At 41.4% G+C, this 22,176-nt stretch overlaps 1 protein-coding gene across 4 annotated transcripts in view; it reads left to right on the top strand.

Annotated features, from left to right (window-relative positions):
- Window positions 1-22,176, top strand: part of samd12 (sterile alpha motif domain containing 12) — a 161,268-nt gene that overhangs the window by 76,442 nt on the left and 62,650 nt on the right. The window contains exon 5 of one of the 4 annotated variants that reach the window (XM_065948336.1): window positions 17,273-17,379. The exons of 2 other annotated variants lie outside the window; for them this stretch is intronic. In XM_065948336.1, coding sequence (XP_065804408.1) covers window positions 17,273-17,340 — 68 coding nt within the window. In that variant the 3' untranslated portion in view covers window positions 17,341-17,379. Of the gene's footprint in view, window positions 1-17,272; window positions 17,380-22,176 lie in introns of those variants that run through there. One more of the 4 variants, XM_065948337.1, reaches the window with a different exon arrangement.

Genomic DNA, 22,176 nt, shown 5'->3' with positions numbered 1-22,176 from the left:
ACAAGTAGGAGTTGGTGAGTCACTGTTTGTTCTGTTGAGCGCAGTGTTGATCCGTGCATACTCATTTGGACTGTGGACCCATGGGAATATGCATCGAGTTTCCCAGAATAAGGATGTTAATCTTGAATCGTTGGCCTGGTTTCCCTCAGTGTCTAATCCATCATGTGATATCAAGTCTCTCAGAGTGGGAACAACACTTTAAATCATGATTAAACTTAGAATTAGTTTACAGACAATGCTCGTTTTTAAATAAATGCACAACAGCAATGCCCTGAACCTATTTCTCTAATTATTCATGCTTCTAAACCATGATTTAGCATGAAGGCTAGTTGATTTAATGGTTAACTGACTCTGTTGGAGATTTCAGGTTGTAATTGAATATCAAGGATCTCCTTTATTATTAGATTTAGATGTTTTGTAACACAACAATTGACATTTCAGAACCGTATTGAGTACCTTTTTAAACTTTCAGTAAGATGAACATTAGCTAGCTTTTAATGAGGTCATATTTACAATTTGATGTACTGAATGTTTCTCTAGCGACAAAGTTTCAACACTGTTTTCTTGACTTCACATGTTCATTTTCACAGTGGGTTAATTGTGGGAAGTTACAACTTTTCAGTCTGTTAATTATTTTGAAACATGCTTGACACACATAGGCCTGACAGCACGAACAGAATCCATAGACATGCATTAGTGTAAAGATGTCAGAGTGAGTGGCCTGTAATCCCATACTTTGTCAGCATCGGGACTTGAACCGGCAAACCCTCCGGTTCCCATCATGAGTCCCTACAGACTTCAGCTACTGCTGCACCAGAGGTGAACTTGTTACTCTCAGGGTTTGAAACACTGACCTTCAGATTGGTGGTCCTGCCAGTTGTTTTACCAGCTGAGCCACTGAGAGGGCAAATATATTTTACCAATTCTTTCTGCCTTTGATACAGTAGTCTCACTTCTTTCTTTTGACACAGTCCGATGGTGGTGGCTGGGCGTCAGGCAGTGGTTGGGAGTCGGGCAGTGGTTGGGTCGACACAATCCGATGGTGGTGGCTGGGCGTCAGGCAGTGGTTGGGAGTCGGGCAGTGGTTGGGTCGACACAATCCGATGGTGGTGGCTGGGCGTCAGGCAGTGGTTGGGAGTCGGGCAGTGGTTGGGTCGACACAATCTGATGGTGGTGGCTGGGCGTCAGGCAGTGGTTGGGAGTCGGGCAGTGGTTGGGTCGACACAGTCCGATGGTGGTGGCTGGGCGTCAGGCAGTGGTTGGGAGTCGGGCAGTGGTTGGGTCGACACAATCCGATGGTGGTGGCTGGGCGTCAGGCAGTGGTTGGGAGTCGGGCAGTGGTTGGGTCGACACAATCCGATGGTGGTGGCTGGGCGTCAGGCAGTGGTTGGGAGTCGGGCAGTGGTTGGGTCGACACAATCTGATGGTGGTGGCTGGGCGTCAGGCAGTGGTTGGGAGTCGGGCAGTGGTTGGGACGACACAGTCAGATGGTGGTGGCTGGGCGTCAGGCAGTGGTTGGGAGTCGGGCAGTGGTTGGGTCGACACAATCTGATGGTGGTGGCTGGGCATCAGGCGGTGGTTGGGACAACACAGTCAGATGGTGGTGGCTGGGCAGTGGTTGGAAGTCAGGCAATGGTTGGGTCGACACAGTCTGATGGTGGTGGTTGACGGATTATAAACACAGTCTTGGTGCATCAAGAAGTTTCAAAAGATGGAAATGGCAGAATCTTTGACACTTTCAAAGGATTGGCAAACTTTCTTCAACTGGGAAAGATAAATCTCATTTAGATATAAAATTTCACAGAGATAAGTTTTATGGCTCTTATACAATGCTAAATGAAGACGTTGGAGGATTTAAATCAGGACATTGCCTCTGGTTTGTGACGGAGCTGCTTCTTCCTCGGAGAAATTCCTCGTGAATTTTATGTTCCTGACAGCAGGCTGTAAATTTATGTGTGTGAATAGTCAAATTTAATGACATTCACATCTGGTAAACAGGGGCCCTAGAATCCAACATATTTCACATCACTGCTGCTATTCTTAGACACTTTTAAATCAGCTGAGTACTGTCTAGTCGTCGGCTTTATTTTGCCCCTGATGCGCGTGTCCTCTGGGAGTTTGTAACAGAAGATGAAAAAGCCAGGCTGTTGTAATTAAAGTAGTGGAATGAGGAGCTGGTTATGACTCTCTCAGTCACAATTTGCCAGGTTATTAAAAGGTGAAACTTACTGGAAGGTGTATTGTTATTCAAAATTAGAAGGTGCATTCCTGACAATCCAATTCCACTTCCTTATCTAATGACAGCAGCTGCATGAGATATTATCGTCGCTCTGATGTACGTGCTGAAGAGAGTCTGCTCAAATGTGCACAGGATTGTATGTTGATTTCAAATGCAGTTAAATCTCAGAGAAAATGTTTTTGAATATTTATGTACTAGGCATTCTACAAAATACTCATTATCAGAGGAACTCAGGAAACGCACTTTACTGGCTTTCTTTGTGAGGGGGTTATACTGTAAAGGCTTTGCTACAATTCAGATTATTGCCATTTGTCCTAACTTGTTTTTCTACTTGTATTTTTTGGATAAGATAGTCTGGGAAAAAAAAGGTTAAAAAAGATCAAATCTGAAGTAGGTTTCATTCCAGCCACTTTTGGGGGGGTTTTTTAAGCAGTGAAGGAGAGTAGAGGAGAAACCCTCGGTTATTAGTGACAAGAATCCATTTGAAGAGAAAAAACGCTCACAGACGTAAGATAGCTGCTTCTGTGAAGTTCCCAGCATTTCATAATATCAACTCACTTTCAATGTTTGTATTGTATCAATCAAAGATTTTTGAGTGCTTTTTCATCATTGAGGAGTTAGGATAAACTTTTTTTTTTTCCATGCCCTTCTCCAGGGAAGGGAACACAAAACTGTGACAAATAACCCCGAGAAAAGTCACATTTCTTCCGTGCTCAACAAGAAAGATGACGGTCATCAGCTGTTATTTTGTTCAGCTCTGTGGATGCAATCCACCGTTGTTTACCATCACATGGGAACTCGGGGCAAATGTCAAACAGATACTTCAAGGTTCATCACAATGGAACATTTTTATGAAGGGAGGTCATCAGTTATACATCCACACACACACAGCTCCTTGTGCAAAGACCCGAATGTGCAACATCCACAACCTTTTATAGTCGCTGTAAAGATGCATTAGCTTGATTTCCTTTACTGGCAGCACTTTGTAAATTAGCCTTTTGTCAGCTGAGGTCCATCAACAAGTGACCTTTTCAAACCTCCAGCCTCTGTCAGAAATCAAAAGCATGCGGCTGCATACTTTAATTCTGACTGCGGGGCCAACCTCGCTGACTTATTCATCACCTCCATATTTACAGCCCGAGCAGTACACAGAGCATGGCACTTAAAGCCAATCTGTTTGACTCGCCCATCTTTTGCACAATATTTTTTCAGCCCTTTGCAGAAGAACATGAGATGACGTGTCAGACTCCTTCCCACACATTCCATCTCTTTTTCATAATCCCTCCTTGCTGTGCTCTCAGCCGCTCGCTGTCACTTGCTGTCTTACTCCTCTCCTGTACTTTTGAACTTTTTCCCCCTTAATCCTATTTCCTAAAATGGCCCTGTGTGTCTCTCGCCAGAATTAAGGCCCTGCCGCTCGGTTTTCCAGCCAAGTGTAAATGAACAGACAGGCAGGCAGGGAGTGAGGGAAGGGAGACGAAGACAAGAGACCCAAAAAAAAAAGACATCGAGAGAGGATGGTAATGATTAAAGGGTTACAGCGCTGACATTATTATTCCTGAACCAAAATTGCTGCTGCCTGCCTTACAACTTTGACACATTGAAAATTATATTCTTTTCTCCTTTTAACCATACTCTTGTCTGATTTCTCCCACTGCTGTATCTCCTCATTTTGCTGTTTCATGTTCCTATTGGGTCTAATTCAGTGGTTCAGTCTGCCCTGTCATTACACAACTGTAATAAGAGGGTATTTATCTGATCTCTGTTATGCAAGACTGCCCTCATTATGAAAAAAAAAGAAACGACCAAATGGATCATTGGCTACATTTTTCTGATAAGCAGCCTCTTATGACTGAGAGAATAATGACCGCCATGACCATGTCATTCATTGTTTCAACAAGAACCATAGTCTTTCAAAGAAATGTGCGTTTTCTTATTCTCTGTGAAGGTTACTGAGTTACTGAATACAACAAATCTGTGGGTTTAAACTACAAGGATAATGTCAGTGTGCAGTTATCTTAGATTAGCATAAATACTGGACAAAGGGGAAACAGCCAGGGGCGGATCCAGGGGGTGGCCACCCTTTAAATCTGATTGGCCATACCAGAATTTTTAAACTATGATTTCCTTGTTGCCTTTTCAGAGGAAGGACTCAGCTATTTAGACTGTGGTAAAACAGGCCATTACTAGCTTTCTTTGCATTTAACTTAAGCGTCAAACTCCGCTGTTGAAAAACGAAGCCGATGAGGAATTGCAAAAAAAATCCTGCAGTTTATCGAGTGTCCACTTGAGGCTGGCTGCAGAAGCAACCAGAAGTCACTTACACAACAGAGGCAAAAAGTCTGTTTTTACAGCAGAGATGAACATGTTTACAACCTGGTTCAAATTAGTAAATTGATCGGATTAGCTCATGTCTCGATTGGTGAAATCTTGACGGATAGGCGTTTTGCACAATAAGGCGCGTAGCTGACCTGATTGACAGGTGGATGCAGTGTAGCGGTGTGTTAAGAGGCATAAAACCCGCCTCAGCTTCAGCTCTTAGTCTGTTGTTTATAAGGTTGACTGAAAGTTGGTTTGAGACAGGATTTCCTTAATGGTGGCCACCATCGATGGGACTCCAAAGCCCCCTGCAGTAACAGATGGGTGATGTCACTCAGGCTTCGTTACAGTCTATGCTTTTAATGTGGTTATTTTCCTTAAGTTGGTTCTTTAAATCATGACTTTGAACACATCTCCTTTTTGAGTCCTTTCAGTATGTGAATGCATCCTCAAAAGTAGATGCATAAACACAGTTGAATTCTTGTTTTTCAGCCACAGTGCAGGAGGTGAGACAGCAGGATATTGTCAGAGAGACAGATGAGCAGAGAGGGGACACACAGATGTGTGAGAGAGAGAGAGACCAAGAGAGACTACTTACACAGCATCAGGCTCAAGGGAAATCTAACCAGGCAATATCCAAACCAAGGCGCTCTGCTCCCGCCACCTTAGCCCCACACAATTACAATACTATCTGACAAAGATATTGAGCGTGGATCCCTTGCTATTTCTGTGGATGCGTGTACCAGCCCAGAACCTGATTTTATATAAAAGTACCAAAAAAGGCATTAGCACTGACTTATTGAAAAGACAGAGCCATGGAGCCTGGCAGAGCGGGCAAACACAGTAAGAATATGTTGGCTCTCCAGAGTCCCGGAGAGAAAACAGACAATATGAGTGTCTATCTTGTCTGCGGTGGAGGGTGTGGTTTTTTAAAAGTTGACCTTTACTTTCACACCATCTCTTGAAAGGCTCGTTTGTGACCTTATGTGGGGTGGGGTCTAAGAGGACAACTCTTATGTGGGTTGAATGAGTCATGACAAATGGCCATCTTGTTGTCTTTGCAGTGAGATAAAAAAAAGATCTGAAAACTCTCAGGCTGACCTTTTTGAGTCAGAAGAACCAAACATATGAAGGATAACTTTCCTCCAAAGCTTTCATGATTGCATACATAAGTCTACAAAATGTTTCTAAAAGAGCAACACACTTGCTTCCATTAAAGGCTTTACATGTACAAGTATATCCTCTGAAAATAACTCTGTGAGTCATGACTGTCTACAATGAGTGTAACATCTGAGTCCCACTGTCTGTGATGCTTTCAGAGTTTTCAGAGTCCTATCTTCAGTTTGTTTACATCGTTGGGACAGCCAGCTGACTCCTCCCCTCATGTATAAAAGTTGTTTAATTGAGGGACTAGAGAAAAGAAGAATAACATACTGTACTCACTGCTTAACTGTGTTTCTAGATCACGCTCATTTCAGGTAAATTTACATGCAGTGTGAAGATACCAGCATAATAAATTTCACTAGCATTAGCATGCTAACACAACAATGCACCGTAAGTTGTTTTGGTTTCATGCTGGTGTTCAAGGGCAACATCTGCTGGATCAAAAAATTGCATATAAAGCCTTTAACAGAAGTAAAAATTGGACCAGTTCAACCATGGACTGAACACATACCATCCAGCCAAAAAATATAGTTTCAAACAATGGCAACTGGTCTAGCCTCAGGACCAGCCATCAACTCCTTGATGATAAATTGTGACCCAAATTCCTGATATTTTTCTACCAATCCCAAAAAAAGTGGAGGTTTGGACCACGATGGTCCAAAACATGATTGAACAAAAATACAGAATAAAACAAGCATGTTTTAAAAGCTCTCCATAAACTTTTTGACACAGATATTTTTTCAGGCGACCCACTGAAAAGTTGAGTACCAGTGTTTTAAAAGATCTTCTGTGCAAGCATCATAGCATGTTAAACAAAAGTATTATACAGTTTATTAGGTTCACAGTTAACCGTGCCATTATATTGAGCTTAATTAAAAGTTAAAAGTAGCATTTTTATTTTTGATTCAAGGTTGTCATGAAGAAGTTTTCTCTCGCAGAATAAGTATCTGGGGTTGGTTTCAGAAACTCTTTTCAGGACATATGACATACAGGTCCTTTCATGCACCTTAAGGCGTTTCACCAAAACACAGCTGGAAGAAGATGAATCAGGCTCATGAAGCACTGGGGAGATAACCTGCTGTATTAAGTTGGTGTCAGCACTCTTGCTGGCATTAAGTGAGAAGGGAGAGTCCGGTCTTTAAATACCATGACATACACATCTTCTCTTTTACGTCTTAGTAGGGCAAAAGGAAAACTTTAGGGAGGTAGGGGGAAGATTTTTCTAGGCTATATCAAGTTTTTCTTCGTAACATTTTGTTTATGGACCCTTCTCTTTGAACCTTTTGCTAAATATATTCCTCTTTGAAGCCAATCTAATGCTTTGAAAGCAGCCCTTTCTACCATGAGTCATATCAATTACCTTCTTCTTTTGACACTGCTCTCTTTTTAATGAGTGTCCACATCACATGTTATATTAAAGAGTCTTGGCCCACTGTTCTCTCATATTCACCTCTGAGGTTCCTTGAGGTTATGTAGCCTGGTGTCGTCCTTACTTTACCTCTTCATGGTCAGAGCAAAAAACCTGCCAGCGGGCATCAGCAGAGAGCGAATCTTTTTTTTCTTCGTCCTATAACAGGTTCAGTCTTCTCTCTTTTTATCCTAATGAGATCTGCTTAAATGACCAAGAACAGTGCCTCAAAGGATAATGGTAAGAAGACAGTTTTTTAATGTACAACCTAACTTAAAGTTCAGTCATGTAAAGTGTAAAACATAGGCTACTATTAACTCTACTACATCTTTACATTATGTCCACGTCTTCTATTTAAGGCCACTCGGTTGTGTTACTTTTAAAGTAAAAAACAAACCCTCAGTTATGAGAAAAGTCCATCCTCTCTGTCTTTTACCTGCTCCACTTTTCAGAAAATGTTTGCTCAAACAGGCCGTTTTGGAGATTTTCCCTTCATGACATCACAAAGGGCAGTGACCCCTCCCCCAGGTGGGTGACACTCCCACAGCTAGGGGTTTGTTTGGCCCTGTAAGTCTTCCTTCTCTGCGTAAACAATAGAGCATTGTACAAGAAGGACCAAGCCACCCAAGCCCTTTCAGAGAGGGGGCGTGGTCAAACACAGCTCATTTACATATTTAAAGGTACAGACACAGAAACAGCCAGTTCTGAGCAGGGCTGAAGTAGAGGGGTTTATAGGCATGATCAAAGACAGGATCAGAGTGGATTTTTGGTAAGAAACTTCACATACATGTTTTCAGGATCTCTGAGAATTATTTAAACTGGTTGAAGAGGAGAATCATATGTGACCTTTAATGATAATAGTCAAAGTAGATGTGGTTATTGGAGACAGAAAGGTACAGAAAAATGCTATTAATATGTGTGTTTGCGCTATAGACTGCATAACACATAGCCGTAGTCTCAGTGACGTCACCCATTGGACACACATACAGTAAATGACCAAGAACAATACCTGAACAGGCTCAAAGGGTATTGGTCAGAAGGCATACACCTAGTTTTAAATCATGTGAAAAAGAAGCAGAAAGACCTTTTAAAAGAATGTCAAAAGTGGTAAGAAATGCACGAGCTCAATTTAATAAGGCAGCAAAAGCAGTTTGATATGTTTAGCTACAAAATGTGGTAAAGGAAAAATTTAGACATAACATTGACAGTAAAAACAAAACAAAACAAAAAAGAACAACAACATACAAAAAAGGAGACAAGACAGCATTGACAAAACCTAGACAAAAAAGGAAAATACTCCCTTTAAATTAAGTATTGGTGTTATTTTTCTTGCTTTTAAATGCAGAGCAGTCGTGGATATTATAATGATATCTCGCAGTCCCCCAATCACTGCCACTTTATAGAGACTAAAATAATCCCTACGTCATTGGAAACATGAATTCACTGTCTGAAAAACAATATAGATTTCAGGACGATGGCATCAGTGACTAGGACTGGAACTACATATCCTATAATATTCTCTTTCTTGGCCTCGTGGCTGCACTACAAGCCTCAGGTCCAATCTTTTCCCTCTCACTGCGTTCATGATGTAAAGCCACTGCATGATCAGTAAATGGGATGTGCAAATGTAAGACTAATATATGATTTAGGGGGAGGATGTCCTATACAGTACATTCCTTATGAATAATTTACAAATGTAGATGTAGTGTAGAGCTTTATTTGAATAAATCTTTTTCATTTTTGTCTCGGGGGGGGGGGGGGGGGGGGTTGGTAAGGTTTTGACAGTGTACATATTTTATACCAAAAATAATGCATTTTCCTTTATTAAACATGGAAAAAATCTTCCTCCTGCTTTCTGCATTAGTATAACCTAGTGACCTGTCCATAGCCTGACATGACTGTTGCCCAGTGCTGATACGTTCTATAGGTCGCTGCAGCTACAGACAGCATCGTCAATATAGAGAATGGATGGGTGGATAGATGACTAATTTATGGATACCACCAAGTGTGAATAGGGTAAATGAATCGAAGTGAAACCACCAAGGAGCACACGGGAGTAGAGCTTGAAGAAGCAGTCAGATCCTTCATTGATTAAAGCAATACCACAATATAAACGTATAGTTACAAGAAAAGGTCCTTCATCAGAAAGGGTTTGCATTCAAAATGGATTATCAGTCAAATATGTTATATAATCAAAAATGTAAATAGAGGGCGCAGTGGTTTGGAGGCTGTGGACCTCCAGGTGGGCGGCCCGGGTTCGAGTCCCACCTGTGGCTCCTTTCCTGCATGTCATTCCCTACTCTCTCTCTCCCCAATTTCCAGCTCTGTCCACTGTCCTATCTCTTCATTTAAGGCATAAAAAGCCTTAGAAAAAGCCCTCAAATTTAAATAGTATTTCCCAGTTTAGTAGAGTTTGGTACGCCACCAAAGTGTATTAGTTATTTGAAGGAAACTTCTGGAGCTAACGGTCAATTCAGCAATTTTCCTATCGTGCAAAGAGACTGATGTTTCGACACAGCCGGTGTCTTCCTCAGTCATTGTCTACTTTATTCTGAAGGATTTACTTCCCCTTCTCCTGGATGGATTGGTGTCAAGTATATCTTCTCGTGTCTTTAACCGAGGGAACCTGCACACACTATTAACACTATGCAGCTTAACATGACCACAGGTGTCCAATCAGCAGCTGCAAATTCCCTCGCTATCCTCCCATGAAACCCCCCCCGTCCTCTGCCCACTCTACCCCACCTTCATAATCCCATCAGAGAGCCCAGGCATTCCCGGGTGAGCAGGTCGATGGAGGGGTTTTTGTACCTGGAGGCGTACCTTTCCTCTGGCCTCTAAGAAACTCAGCGAGAGCAAGGAGCTCAGCGTGTGTTTAAGTGAAAGTCCTGTTAACCCCCATTACCCTCTGCAGCACTGTACTGCAGGATTAGCAGAATACAAATAGCACCTCTTGCCCCCTCCCCTGTCCTCAACACCACAACTCCTACACACTGGAAGGAGTTGCTGACTGTGAGAAAGAGTAAAATATGATTCGGGGCCGAGCAGGTGTTTGCTGCATGCTAAGCAGGGTCCTGCTGCTCATTATGCGGGGCTTAATGGTGGGAATGCATTAGCGAACAATGTGAATTTTTATAAAATCTGTTGAGCAGGGTGATGAAACACACCAGAGGAGTGTTACCCCTTGATACCATGTGAACTTGGCTTGCAGAGGCTCAGATCATGGTGTGAAACAAGGGAAACGCCAGAGGGTTTTGGAGGCTAATTAATAATTAATAGTTCAGTGCTTCTTTGTGTTGTTGGTTGGTAGTGTGAAATCAAAAGGCATTCCAAATCAACTGGAGCTCGGTCTGCTGCGAGCCAGAAACTGCCCACACCGCTCAACCTTGTGAAACTGAAACTCAAAGATATGGTTTATAACTTCGGAGAACAACTTAAGTGGGCTCTGTTCAAAGAAAAGAAAGGGAACATTTAACTGCACAGGAAAAAGAAAAACGCTCATCCACATTGTTTTAACTTGAAATGATTATGAACTTTAATTCATTTCATTTTAAGAATTTAATGTGATTAGAAAAAAAAACAATCAAAATGTCCCAGAGCCCAACGCAGTGTCTTCACATTCAAATCACGTTTTTTTTTTTTAAATGTTTTTGTTTTGTTTTGTTGTTTGGGGTGTGAGTGGGCGGGGGGGACTTTTTATGCCTTATTTAAGAGACAGGACATTGGATAGAGTCAGAAATCAGGAAGAGAAAGAGTGGGGAATGACTCGAACCCGGGCCGCCCACCTGGAGGATCCCAGCATCCGTACATAGGGCGTGCACACCAACCACTAGGCTACCGGCGCCCCCCAAATCACTTGATTTGTTGAACTATATCTCTAGAGGTTTTCCCCCTTTATTTTTCACTTAATCATGTAAAATTATAGACTGTATAAAACATGGACGTAGTCTCAGTGATGTCACCCATTGGTTATTGATGGGGTATTTTGAAGCCCAATGATGGTGGTCGCCATGTTGAATATGGAGTCCCAACCTAACTTTAGGTCAACCTATAGGAACAGGCAAAGAGGTGGAGCTGAGACGGCACTTTTGACTCCTATCACATCGGTCATGCCCCTATTTATGCACTGTTATCCTTCATAAAATCAAAACCAAAAATCACTCCCCGGTCTGTGTGTGCCAGTAAAGAAATGGACTTTCTGCTGTGAAATTTGGCATTTGAACACTTTTCAACATTGGATTCATTTTTGGGGAAAAAAAATCTATGGTTAGTAGTATTGTAGTTAAAACCAGCTCAACCAAGTACGAGTCCCAACCAAGACCAGAGTGTACTGACACCAAGACCAGACCAAATCTTTAGAGGTGGAGTCCAAGACAAGATCAAAAACCAAGTCATGACGGTCAACACCAGACCAGTACACTTCCCAAAACAGAACGTGTGAAATGTGCACATGTGCACGCCATACTTCTCAACTGAATCTGAAAGAGCCACATTCAGGTGAAATTCACCGTCTCATGCTCACAACATGAAGGCTTAAAGAGAGTTTCCATCCACCTTTTGAGATGTTTTAAGTCTTATGATTATTCATTGGTGTGTTTTGGGAATAACATGAATCAAACCAATTAGAGTGTCGTCTCCAATTCCCTTTGGACCCCAGGTGTGCCTGCAGGCAGTGCATTGCTATTAACACGGGGTTCAGAGTGGATTACATAGTGAACCTGCCTATGGTTACACTATGTTGAGATGTTTAAACGCAGTCTTAGAACTCATTTATTCAGTCTGACTTTTATATAATGCTTATATAAACTCAAATCTTAACATTATTGTGTTGTCTTTTTTATCCTCCTACAATTTTAAATATTCTTCTCCTATGTATTAATTTTAATATCTTGTTGCTTTTATGTGTCGTATTTTATTTTTTCATTTATATACGTATTTTTTTAATTCTTATCGGTGTGTTTTAGTCTCTCAATGATTTTATAAACTACTTTTTCATCATTAACTTTTCTGCACTCTTGTAAAGCACTTTGAACTGCGATTTAATTTGTCTGAAAAGTGCTGTATAAATAAAGTTTGATTGATTGATATGTTACTACTAATGCACCTTTCAGATAGCGGCAGGATACTGCACCAGTGACTTTGGACCAAGTTTTTGTTGGTCAATGGGGCATTCATTTCTGCTGCCTGGTGATTCTTTGCTCAACTCATTGGACTAATATACTTTTGTCTTTGTCTAAGATTTATTTTTTGGCTTTTTATGCCTTTTAATAGAAAGACAGGACAGAGGATAGTGTCTGAAATCAAAAAGAGAGAGAATGCCAAAGGAGCCACGGGTCATATTAAAACCTGGGACGCCCGCTTTGAGGACTGTAGCCTCTGTACATGGGGCGGGCAAACGAACCACAGCAGCCCCATATTCTAAACTTTCGAGAATTCAGTTTTCTTTTTACTGTTCTTATTTCGTCATGTAATTTTCCTCATCACCATCAATCAGTTTTTTTGTTTTGTTTTCAAATACTGTTTTGTCAGTTTCACAATGACTCTCGAGTGCTGCCTTTAACTTTTTCTTATGGACGTTTGTTTATTTAGCTGCATAGTTTTGCAACCTCGTTCATGTTTAGGGCAGAGCGCTCTTTACAAGGAGCTGATTGATAAATCCGTTTTTTTCGAAATCCTGCCAAGAAAAACAAGAGATCAAAGATTTTAAGATTTATTTTGAGAGTGGGTTTATTTATTTAATTATTCATGGTGTATATAAAACTATCCTGCCATGCTTTCATAGTGAACACACTCATCCAGTTTGAACATGATATTAGAGTGAAAAACCACAGAATGCAACTCTTGTTTTTCTGTCCACACACCCGGCCTCTGCTGCTCTCCTATCTATTTCTACCTTCATCGACGTGCCTCCTTTTTTTTATTCTCGCCTTCATTTCTGTCCTCCTCTCCTCCTCTCATCACTCACTCTCCTTCCATTGATCCTCCCGTTTACCATCCTCTCACCCGCTCTGTCTTTCTTTCTGCCTCGCAGTATCTCGGGCCAAATATGAAAGCCGACCAATATGAGATTTCTTGGTTGATGGGGGAACCACACAGCTGCTCTGTCACAGTGTTTCACAGTGTGTGTGTGTGTGTGTGTGTGTGTGTGTGTGTGTGTGTGTGTGTGTGTGTGTGTGTGTGTGTGTGTGTGTGTGTGTGTGTGTGTGTGTGTGTGTGTGTGTGTGTGTGTGTGTGTGTGTGTGTGTGTGTGTGTGTGTGTAGGTGCAGCTTTTTGTGTGTATTTTTGTTTAAAACAGAGAGTAAGAGAGTGTTTTCTGGGAGTGTAGTGAGTGTGCATCCTTGTGTGTGTGTGTGTGTGTGTGTGTGTGTAGCTCTACAGGCCCCTGGCTGTCAGTCTAATTCCTTTTCTATGTGAGGCTGAGATGCTTGAGATAACGGTGTTTTGTGCATGTGTGTGTTTGTGTGTGTGCGTGCGTCTGTGTGTGTGTGTGTGTGTGTGTGTGTGTGTGTGTGTGTGTGTGTGTGTGTGTGTGTGTGTGTTTGTGTGCTACTGTACTGCCCGGGCTTGTGTTTCAGCGGAGCTTCAATTAAAGTGAACTTGCTCCTGGGAGAGGAGCAGTGGCTGTCCGCCATGCTGCAGTCACACACCCACACAAACACACACACACACACACACACATACACACACACACACACACACACACACGAACACACACACACACACACACACACACACACACACACTATTCCCTGTGACTTACAGTATCGAATGGTTCCTTGCTGTACAACATTGCCTGACAGCCCACAACCTGATGGGAAATAGTGAAACACACAAAAAAGCACACTCTGAGACCTGCAAAAACATGCACATATAATAAATCTACCTCAGTTATGCACATTTTCTGAAATCCTGGGACTCGAGAAATACCTGCACACTGAATTCTCCTGCTGAAAATTACATTTTATAGCAATTTGCCACTGTACGATTTGCATGGCTGCACCTCCGGAAGCAGAAATTGCTCAACTTTGTCATTGTTCGCTCCACAGCGTCCATATTGTTGCCACCTCAAGTCGAATGTGTGCATATGTTTTTTATGGTTATTAATCATATAGTGGCATCTCATTTTTAGTGGCTTATTCCTCGGAGAGCTTATACAGAATGTCGCTGTCGTGCCGCATCAGCTCACCTCCTCCTGGGGAATAAAATGTACTTACGCTGAGAGCCTCTATGACTCTTAACATCGCAGCTGCACCGAGTCTATTTGTCTCCTGAGGTCGTCAAACTACATCTAAATGTTTAGAGCCGAGAGAAGAGACATAGGACGAGTGAGTCTCAGCGGGCTGCATGTTTTGACCCTGGGTCAAAAAGGTTTTTTTATTTAAAGAGAGATCATGAGCTTCTGTTGATGTTTATGAAAGTGATAAAAAAATGTGCCTCAGAATTTCTACTGACCTGCAAAAGAGCAAACACATTCTTATTTGATGTTTTTTTCATGTGCAGCACCCTCACTCTGACATCTCTCCACTAATGACTTCCTCAGCAGCTGAAGTACAGGAATATTATATAATTAATAAAAAAACGTCTTCAAATCTGTTTGCCCTTCACACCTACCTATACTTATAGTTATTGTTTTTTGAGTGCTTGGAATGTAATGGAACTGTTAACGTTCAAAGCTCTTCTAAAGCAGAAATGTGATATCATCCAAAAGCTCCAGATGATCTTTCTGGAGGGATTGTGTTGTGAGTGGAATATTTCAAGGTTAAGACTGAATCACTTGGTATGAATATTTCATATATTACATGATGCTTCAGTTACACGTTTTTGCATTTACACACACAACTTTCTTTCCAGGTCTGACAGGAATAGATAAAATTAACTGGGCGGGTTCATCCTTATCTTTCAGTTATTGTAAATTTTAAAGAGATTTGTTGCCACAGCTGTGTGATTTTATGACTGTATTGAAAAGATGAAAAGCAAACACTTGTATTTTTTGCGTTACCCTTTTTTCCTTGAGCCTTTTTTTATTTATTTATTATTTTTTATTTATTATATATATTTTTTTATTTTTTTATTTATTATATTTTTTTATTTATTATATTTTATTTATTTATTATATTTATTTATTATTATTATTATTTTTATTTATCCAGTTTATTTAATCTATTCCTGTCAGACCTATTTAATGACTGTTCAAATATTGAACAAGCCCTGCTAACTTTGTCAGTGTTTGTAGTGAGTCTCAGGTGATGTTTCATCTCGACATACAATAATCCTCACTTTGCCCGTTCTATAGTTTTCCACACTGCTGCGCCGAGAAGTCGCTAATTAGCTTTCTCCTCCTACCCTCTTCTCTGCTGAGCTGCGATTGTAAAACAAACTCCAACCCTGCCGCTTGCTCTTTTCGCCGACAGTGTGTGTGTGTGTGAGTGCTTCTTCCACTTCACTTGTTTACACACGATAACACCGCGAGCAAACCTGAAGAAAAGGCTCCATCAGTTTCACATGAAAAGACGGCGTTTACTCAAGTCAGCGCTCCTTAATCTTGACATGTGACGAACGACACTAATTTCCCGTCCTCTTTACTCCTCTCGAGTGCAGCGCACTTATTTTGATGATGTAAACACCTCGGTTTATCGTGCTTGGCTTCCAAATTGCTTGAAGTGGCTCCTTCTGTAATTGCGGTTTCAGGAGCAGGGTGCATGTTGCTGTGTGTGTGGAGGGGGAAAAAAAACAAAACAGCACAAGCAAATGTGTGTAAATAATCTCACAAGTACGCACACTTGATACTGCGGTGAGAAGTGCCGTAAGTGATCCTTAAACGGTCACCCGGGCTTGTGACTCTATCACATCTCTGCACCTTGATTAAGATCTTTAGGCTGTGACGGTAATTACCTGCCAGCTACTCGTCTTAAAAAACACTGCAGACCCCAGGAGAAAAGGGGGGTGGGGGGGGGAACAGAGGGAGGCAGAGGGACGGAAATAAGATGATGACAGAACAGTTGGAGTGTGGGTAAAAAACAAGAGCTGCGGGAAATAGGATTTTTCTTTTAAATGGAGTGTTTAGTGAAGGGAAAAGGGAGAAAGTGTAAACAGAATTAGAGGGGATTTGGATAATAAAAAAAAGGGGGATGGAAGAAGAGGACTGAGAGGAAGGATGGCAACTGCTGATACTGAAAGTTTGAGGCAAAATCCAGAGTCTCCCTAGACAAGGTTGTAAACTTTCCTACATCACTCACTTCTTTGATCTGTGGGCTTGTTTGTCAAAGTCTCTAATAATGGAAAAAAAGTACAAGAAACTTCACTAAAAACTTTTCTGGGCCTGAACATGAATTTGTCTCTATGTTTGGATTTAGCAGTGAATACTAAAGTTTGACTAATCTTTATGTTTCTTTCAACAATTTCCACATGCGATAGCTGTGAAAATCATTTCTTGCTAGCTACTTTTTTGCTGTTTCAAGTCGAAACAACATCAAAGTTTACTTTATCATCTAAATAAATAATGGATTTTAATCCGCTAGTAAGCTAAAGTTAGCCGCATTTTGGCTAGCACGGCCTCGGCCATGAAAAGTTACCACATTTTTTTTGTCTTTGTTAAACTGCTTGATTAGATGTTCTTACAGGTTTTAATTATGTTTTTAGAGAGAATTAGACAGCCATAGTTAATTATTATTTTGGAAAAAACCTTGTTGGCGATAAATACGGAAGTAGTCTTTGCTTAACAACCAGCTGAGCCAAACAAGCTAGCAGCAGCTCATTGTTCAGACCTTCCTGATGTTTTGTTTCCCAAGAAGAGTGTCCTAGAAACATTTTGAATTGACTCTTTTTTATTAATTTCAATCACCTTCAATCTTTGTTATGCCAAAAGAAGAACCTGCTGTTAACTGAGGTTCAAGTAAGAACCTAACCTCGAATGAACACATTTGGGGAAATGTTCAGCCTGCAATACCGTTACACTTGCATTGCTCTGTGTACCACATTGCAGATATTACACCATTAAAAATCCACATGGGGTCTTCTTGACTGATGATTAAATTCTGAAATTATTTTTCTCATGGGCAGCCCTATGCTGCTACTCTCCTACTCTGTTAGCTTATCCTGCAATTGCACTGCTCCCCTAAAAGTTTCCTGATTTTTCTTTTAGGGCTGGGCTGCATGTTTGGACTTTTTCCTGCCAGTGCCCTACTAAATTTCCCCAAGAAGTCGGGTTGAGGCAATGTGTGAACACAGCAGGTAATTTTCAAGGAAATGCACCGCGAGCGACTTAAAGAGGATGATTACGTTTATTTTCTGCAGCAGGAATGAACAGTGGTAAACACTTCGGACACAAAACAAAGCTTCTTACTCTTTTGTTTTTGCTTGCCAACTTCCATTCATCTATTTATCCATCCATTATCTATATCGCTTATCTGTTCGGGGTTGAAAGGGGGCTGGAGTCAATCCCAGCTACACTCTGGACTGCTCACCAGTCAATTACAGGACGCTGGCCAACTTGTACTTTTGCATTCTTTCATTGACACTGTGAATACATCCAAGAGTATCAAAGCTGGACTCTGTAGCTTCATCTTGGATGTATTGTAAACATGACTTCTGCAGCGTCCTTTTTTGTAGTGCCCTGTGTGAAAGGGAAACTCAGGGGTGTGCGTGTGTGTCTGACCTGAAATATAAGGAACGTTTATGTGCAAAAAAGCTTAAAACATGGACTTCCTGTTCAGCTCACTGCCCACTAGCCTGGTCAACATGACGCTGAGTCCAGCAGCCCAGACTCAAATTTTTAACTCCATTTGCAGATTTTTTAACGTTCATGACTATGGCAACAAACAAAGCTTAAAAGCATCTGGGTCGGCTCTAACGCTAAGCTGTCTTCATTTTAAATATCAGCTGCTCCTGACAGACTGTGAAATGGTAAAAAATGAGTTGGAAGAACACCACGGAGTAAGCTGTACAAAGACCATATATGTACTGTAGTATTCAAACCAGGCATCAGCGCTAATGCCTGCCTGCTGCACCAACAAATGTCATTGTCAGCCCCATCTCTGCTAGAGGATTAACAAAGGATCTCCACATCTCCTCTTCCACCATCCTGTCTTCCATCTACATCTCCTCCTCCTCCATTGTTCCCGTATTGTCAGCCATTGTAACTCCTGTCTTTTTTTTCACCTCCTACAAACCGAGGGCCCGCATTGAGCCATCAATCACAAGAGTGCAGATTTAAACGGAGAAAAAAAAAAAAGGAGATAAAGAGGCGAGGGCTGTAATTCCTATTTGTCCATCAACCCCCTCTGACTGACTAACCGGCTGAATCACGGTTAGCTTGTGCGGCTCGGTTGAGTTATTTGGTTTGAGTCTTTGAAGCTGTTTCTGGTTATGCGTTTGTCAGAGTGAGGTGTGAGGGGGATTTGCCCGCTACCTGCTCGTCTTGTGGCCGCTGATCCGTGAAGACAAACTAATTTTCTCCTCGGTCGGTAATGAAGAATGAAATCTTTTTTTTGGGGGGGGGGGGGTGTTGTTCATCGGCGCTGGGTTTAGCACACAATTGTCTTCACCCAGAGGAGCCCCGAAAGATTCTGCTTAAGTGCCTTGTGCCCTCTCGCTGAGACAGATAATTCATTTAAAGACGCATTCAAGCATATGTTGTTAGCTGTCTGCCTTTTCATACACCACCTCATGGATTCCAGTCACACACACACACACACACACACACACACACAAACACACACATGCACACTCATGTTTTTGATGGCTTGAACAAAGACACGCACGATAGTTGCATGAATTTATATTCATGTGCCACCTACTTTTATGCAAAATGCACACATTTTTTCTGTTCCCAGTAATTACCAATGCAAATTAGCAGCTGTAATTATATACCACCACAGTGTGTAAGCACCCTATAACATTCAAATTAGATTAGCTGGTTTATGCTTTTTGGATTTAATTGTAATTCCTGAACCCGGAGCTTTTTCCCTTCTCACATTAATATTGAATTTTAGAGGCAATAACGTACCTGAGCGTACTTTTGTGTTTTTTCGACATATCTTTATTAAGTTATTTGAATTTCAAAATACCTTCTCATCGAGGTTATGCCCATTTACATTTTTTCCATGTTAACGTTATTCCGGATAAAGAAGACAAAATTAAAGCTGCATTTCTGTTAGCAGGTCAAATTATGGGTCTGTTCATAGTTACCAACCCACAGAGAATAGTCTCTAGGCACTGCTCCACTCAGCTTCACAGAGTCATTTAGAGACTTTCAGTTCATTGGTTTTGTCATGTTTTGATCCAATCTCAACCGTGTTTCTGGTAGCAGCAACTTTACTCGTCACCATACAATTCTACAATTCACTTAGCAGACACTTTTATCCAAAGCGACGTACATCAGAGAGTAAGAACAAGACAAGCAAGGATCTAGAAAAAAGGGAACAATGTGAGTAAGAGCAAACGATCAGCTTTGAGTCCGATTGGACACACAGGTGCTGACAGGAAGTGACCAGAGGCAAAGCACAACATTGAGGGCAGTTCTTGAGAGCTCTAATCAGTATAGAAACCATCTTATAAGTCGTCGTTATCAAACAAAAACCATCGTCATTACCATCATCATCATCAATAATATGGAGACCATCATCATTAAGTTAGTAGGTATTCATGAAAGAGCTGGGTCTTTAGCTTTTTCTTAAAGGTACAGAGGGACTCTGCAGATCACATGGAGTTTGGAAGTTCATTCCACCACCGGGGGGCGACAGAGGAGAAGAGTCTAGTCAGCGTCTTAGGACCCTGTTGTGAAGGTTGGAATAGAATAGATGGACAAAGTAAGCGGCTAGTGAGTGAACATATGGAAGGAATTTGCAGCTAAAAGGAGTTGGCGTTGTTTTAATTTGGGTTGTACGAGGTGCCTATCCATGGCGGTCATCACAGCAATGTCCACTATGGACTGGACTTAAGCAAAGTGTATTTTAGTTTCTCACAGCTCCGACCATTATCAGTGTAGTATACCTTTAATCAATCAGTCATTGTTTAATAGTTAGCCCTGACCAACACCAAAAGTTATCTCATGACATTTACTGTACATATAGACCAGATCTAGACCAGGGGTTCCCAAACTTTGCCATGCCAAGGACCCCAATATACAAGGCTTTTTGGCTTTATCCATAGTGCAACTGAAGAGACGCTGAAAGTGCGAGGAAGAAAGAGTGGGGTAGACATGCATCAAAGGGCTGAGGCCGGGAGTCAAGCTGCCGACCAATGAGGTGAAGACTGTAACCTCTGCGTTGATGTAATGCTCTACTGAATGAGCTAAATCTGCACCCCAGAAGTAGTTTCTTTTGATAGGTACGAACCAGAGTCATTGCAAAAAAAAAAACATTTGCAAAAATCAAGGAAGTTGAATTTAGAGCACTTTAAAAGCTTCACCTAGCCGTCAGAAAACCCTCTTTTTTTGGGGGGCACTAAATTTTCTCATAAAGCATATAGCATCCATATTTCTGCAACAGAAAATCTGATGTCATACTATGCCTGACATGTTTTGAAAAATGTAGGTTCTATAAAGTCGGGTACTTCAGCCGGCTTTTCCCGACACAGGCTGTGCTGACCTCTATGTGCTTTAGCTAAAAACACTGACTATTGATAAGAACATCACACAAGCCCACTTGTAAGAAGTAGGTGGAGACCAAAACATAGTTGAAAATAGAGCAAATACCGAACTAATATTTCTCACAATAACCGTTTTGCTAACACTGTTTGAAACTCTACTTTACCTTTCATTGTTGAACGACCCACAGCTCCCCTACATTCAGTGACTGCTTTACTTAACAGAAATATCCAATTCTTCTGTAACACTTCTCATTTTTCTGTCTCTTTACACACACTCTTGCTCTTGGCCTCTGTAATTCAGTTATCTCCCTCCTCAGGTTTAACAATTAAGCATCCTCAGATTTTTCGTCAAATTACCTCATCCCTTTGCAGAGGGAGCGATTATCAATACAGTGTGTGTGTGCCTGAGAAGCAAAATTGATTTGCATCAGTGTCGGATCCTTCAGTCAGCTTTCCCCCCGGACTCTCTTCGTGTACACTTAGAAGAGCAGGACGGACAGCCGGGCTTGTTAACAGAAGGATAACATAACAGTGCTTCATTAGAGCACTGGCTGTTATCCTGGCTACCTGAATTTCACCCGCCCCAATTGATACCACTCGCTCTTATGCAAGCCTGGGTTAAAGAGCCCTTTTCAATTATTCAGTGTTTGTCTGAACCTGCATTCTGTACTTGACAAGCGAGGTTTTACAGCAACAAGACGCTTAAACACTTCTCTTTGATTCCTTTCTTCTTCTTCTTTGGTGTCCTGATCGTAGTTTAATTTTACCCTCACCATCTGGCGCACTTATTAGCTCTACTAATTCTCAAACACTACACTGAGTCTTTTTTTTTTGTATGCCTCCCACTTTGCCTGAATCTTTTAATACTTTTCTCCCGTCCATACTTTCCTTACATCTTTTTTTTTCCTCCATCTGCAGCTCTGTGTGGTTTTTTTTTTTTTGTGGTTTTTTTTTTGGTCCTGATGTTGTTTTTCTCTCCAAAGCAGCATCCTCTTTCTTTTTTTTTCTTTTATCTCATCCTCTCTCTTCTTGGCAAACACTTGCTACATTATTTGTGCCCATAGCAGGTGTTCTACTCTATTGTTGCAAGGACTTCTTACAACATTAACATCCGCAGATAATACGATGCAGCGAGGTTGCTGCTTGTGCAACTAAATGCAAAGACAAAAAAAACAAGGAGGACAAATGTGTGATATTTTTAGGAATAAACTACTAGAACTGATTAATTGTTTGCACAAAACACTTCCTGCAAAATCAGATGCTCCCCAAAGGTGTTAAAGCTGCCATTCCCAATCTTTCTATACACCTTTTTTTTACCCTCGTTTCCTTCCTCTTTTCATTGTCTGTGATAAATGTAGGAATGAACGCCGCCGTACACCAACATGGCAGATGTCTCTCACTGTGCGATTACTCAGCGTCAAGTAGGCGGTGAAAACAGGTGACACGTTTATTTGCGTG

The sequence above is a fragment of the Labrus bergylta genome, chromosome 19, assembly GCF_963930695.1.
Source record: "Labrus bergylta chromosome 19, fLabBer1.1, whole genome shotgun sequence".
Taxonomy (NCBI): Eukaryota; Metazoa; Chordata; class Actinopteri; order Labriformes; family Labridae; genus Labrus; species Labrus bergylta.
This window is presented reverse-complemented; position numbering and strand designations above follow the sequence as displayed.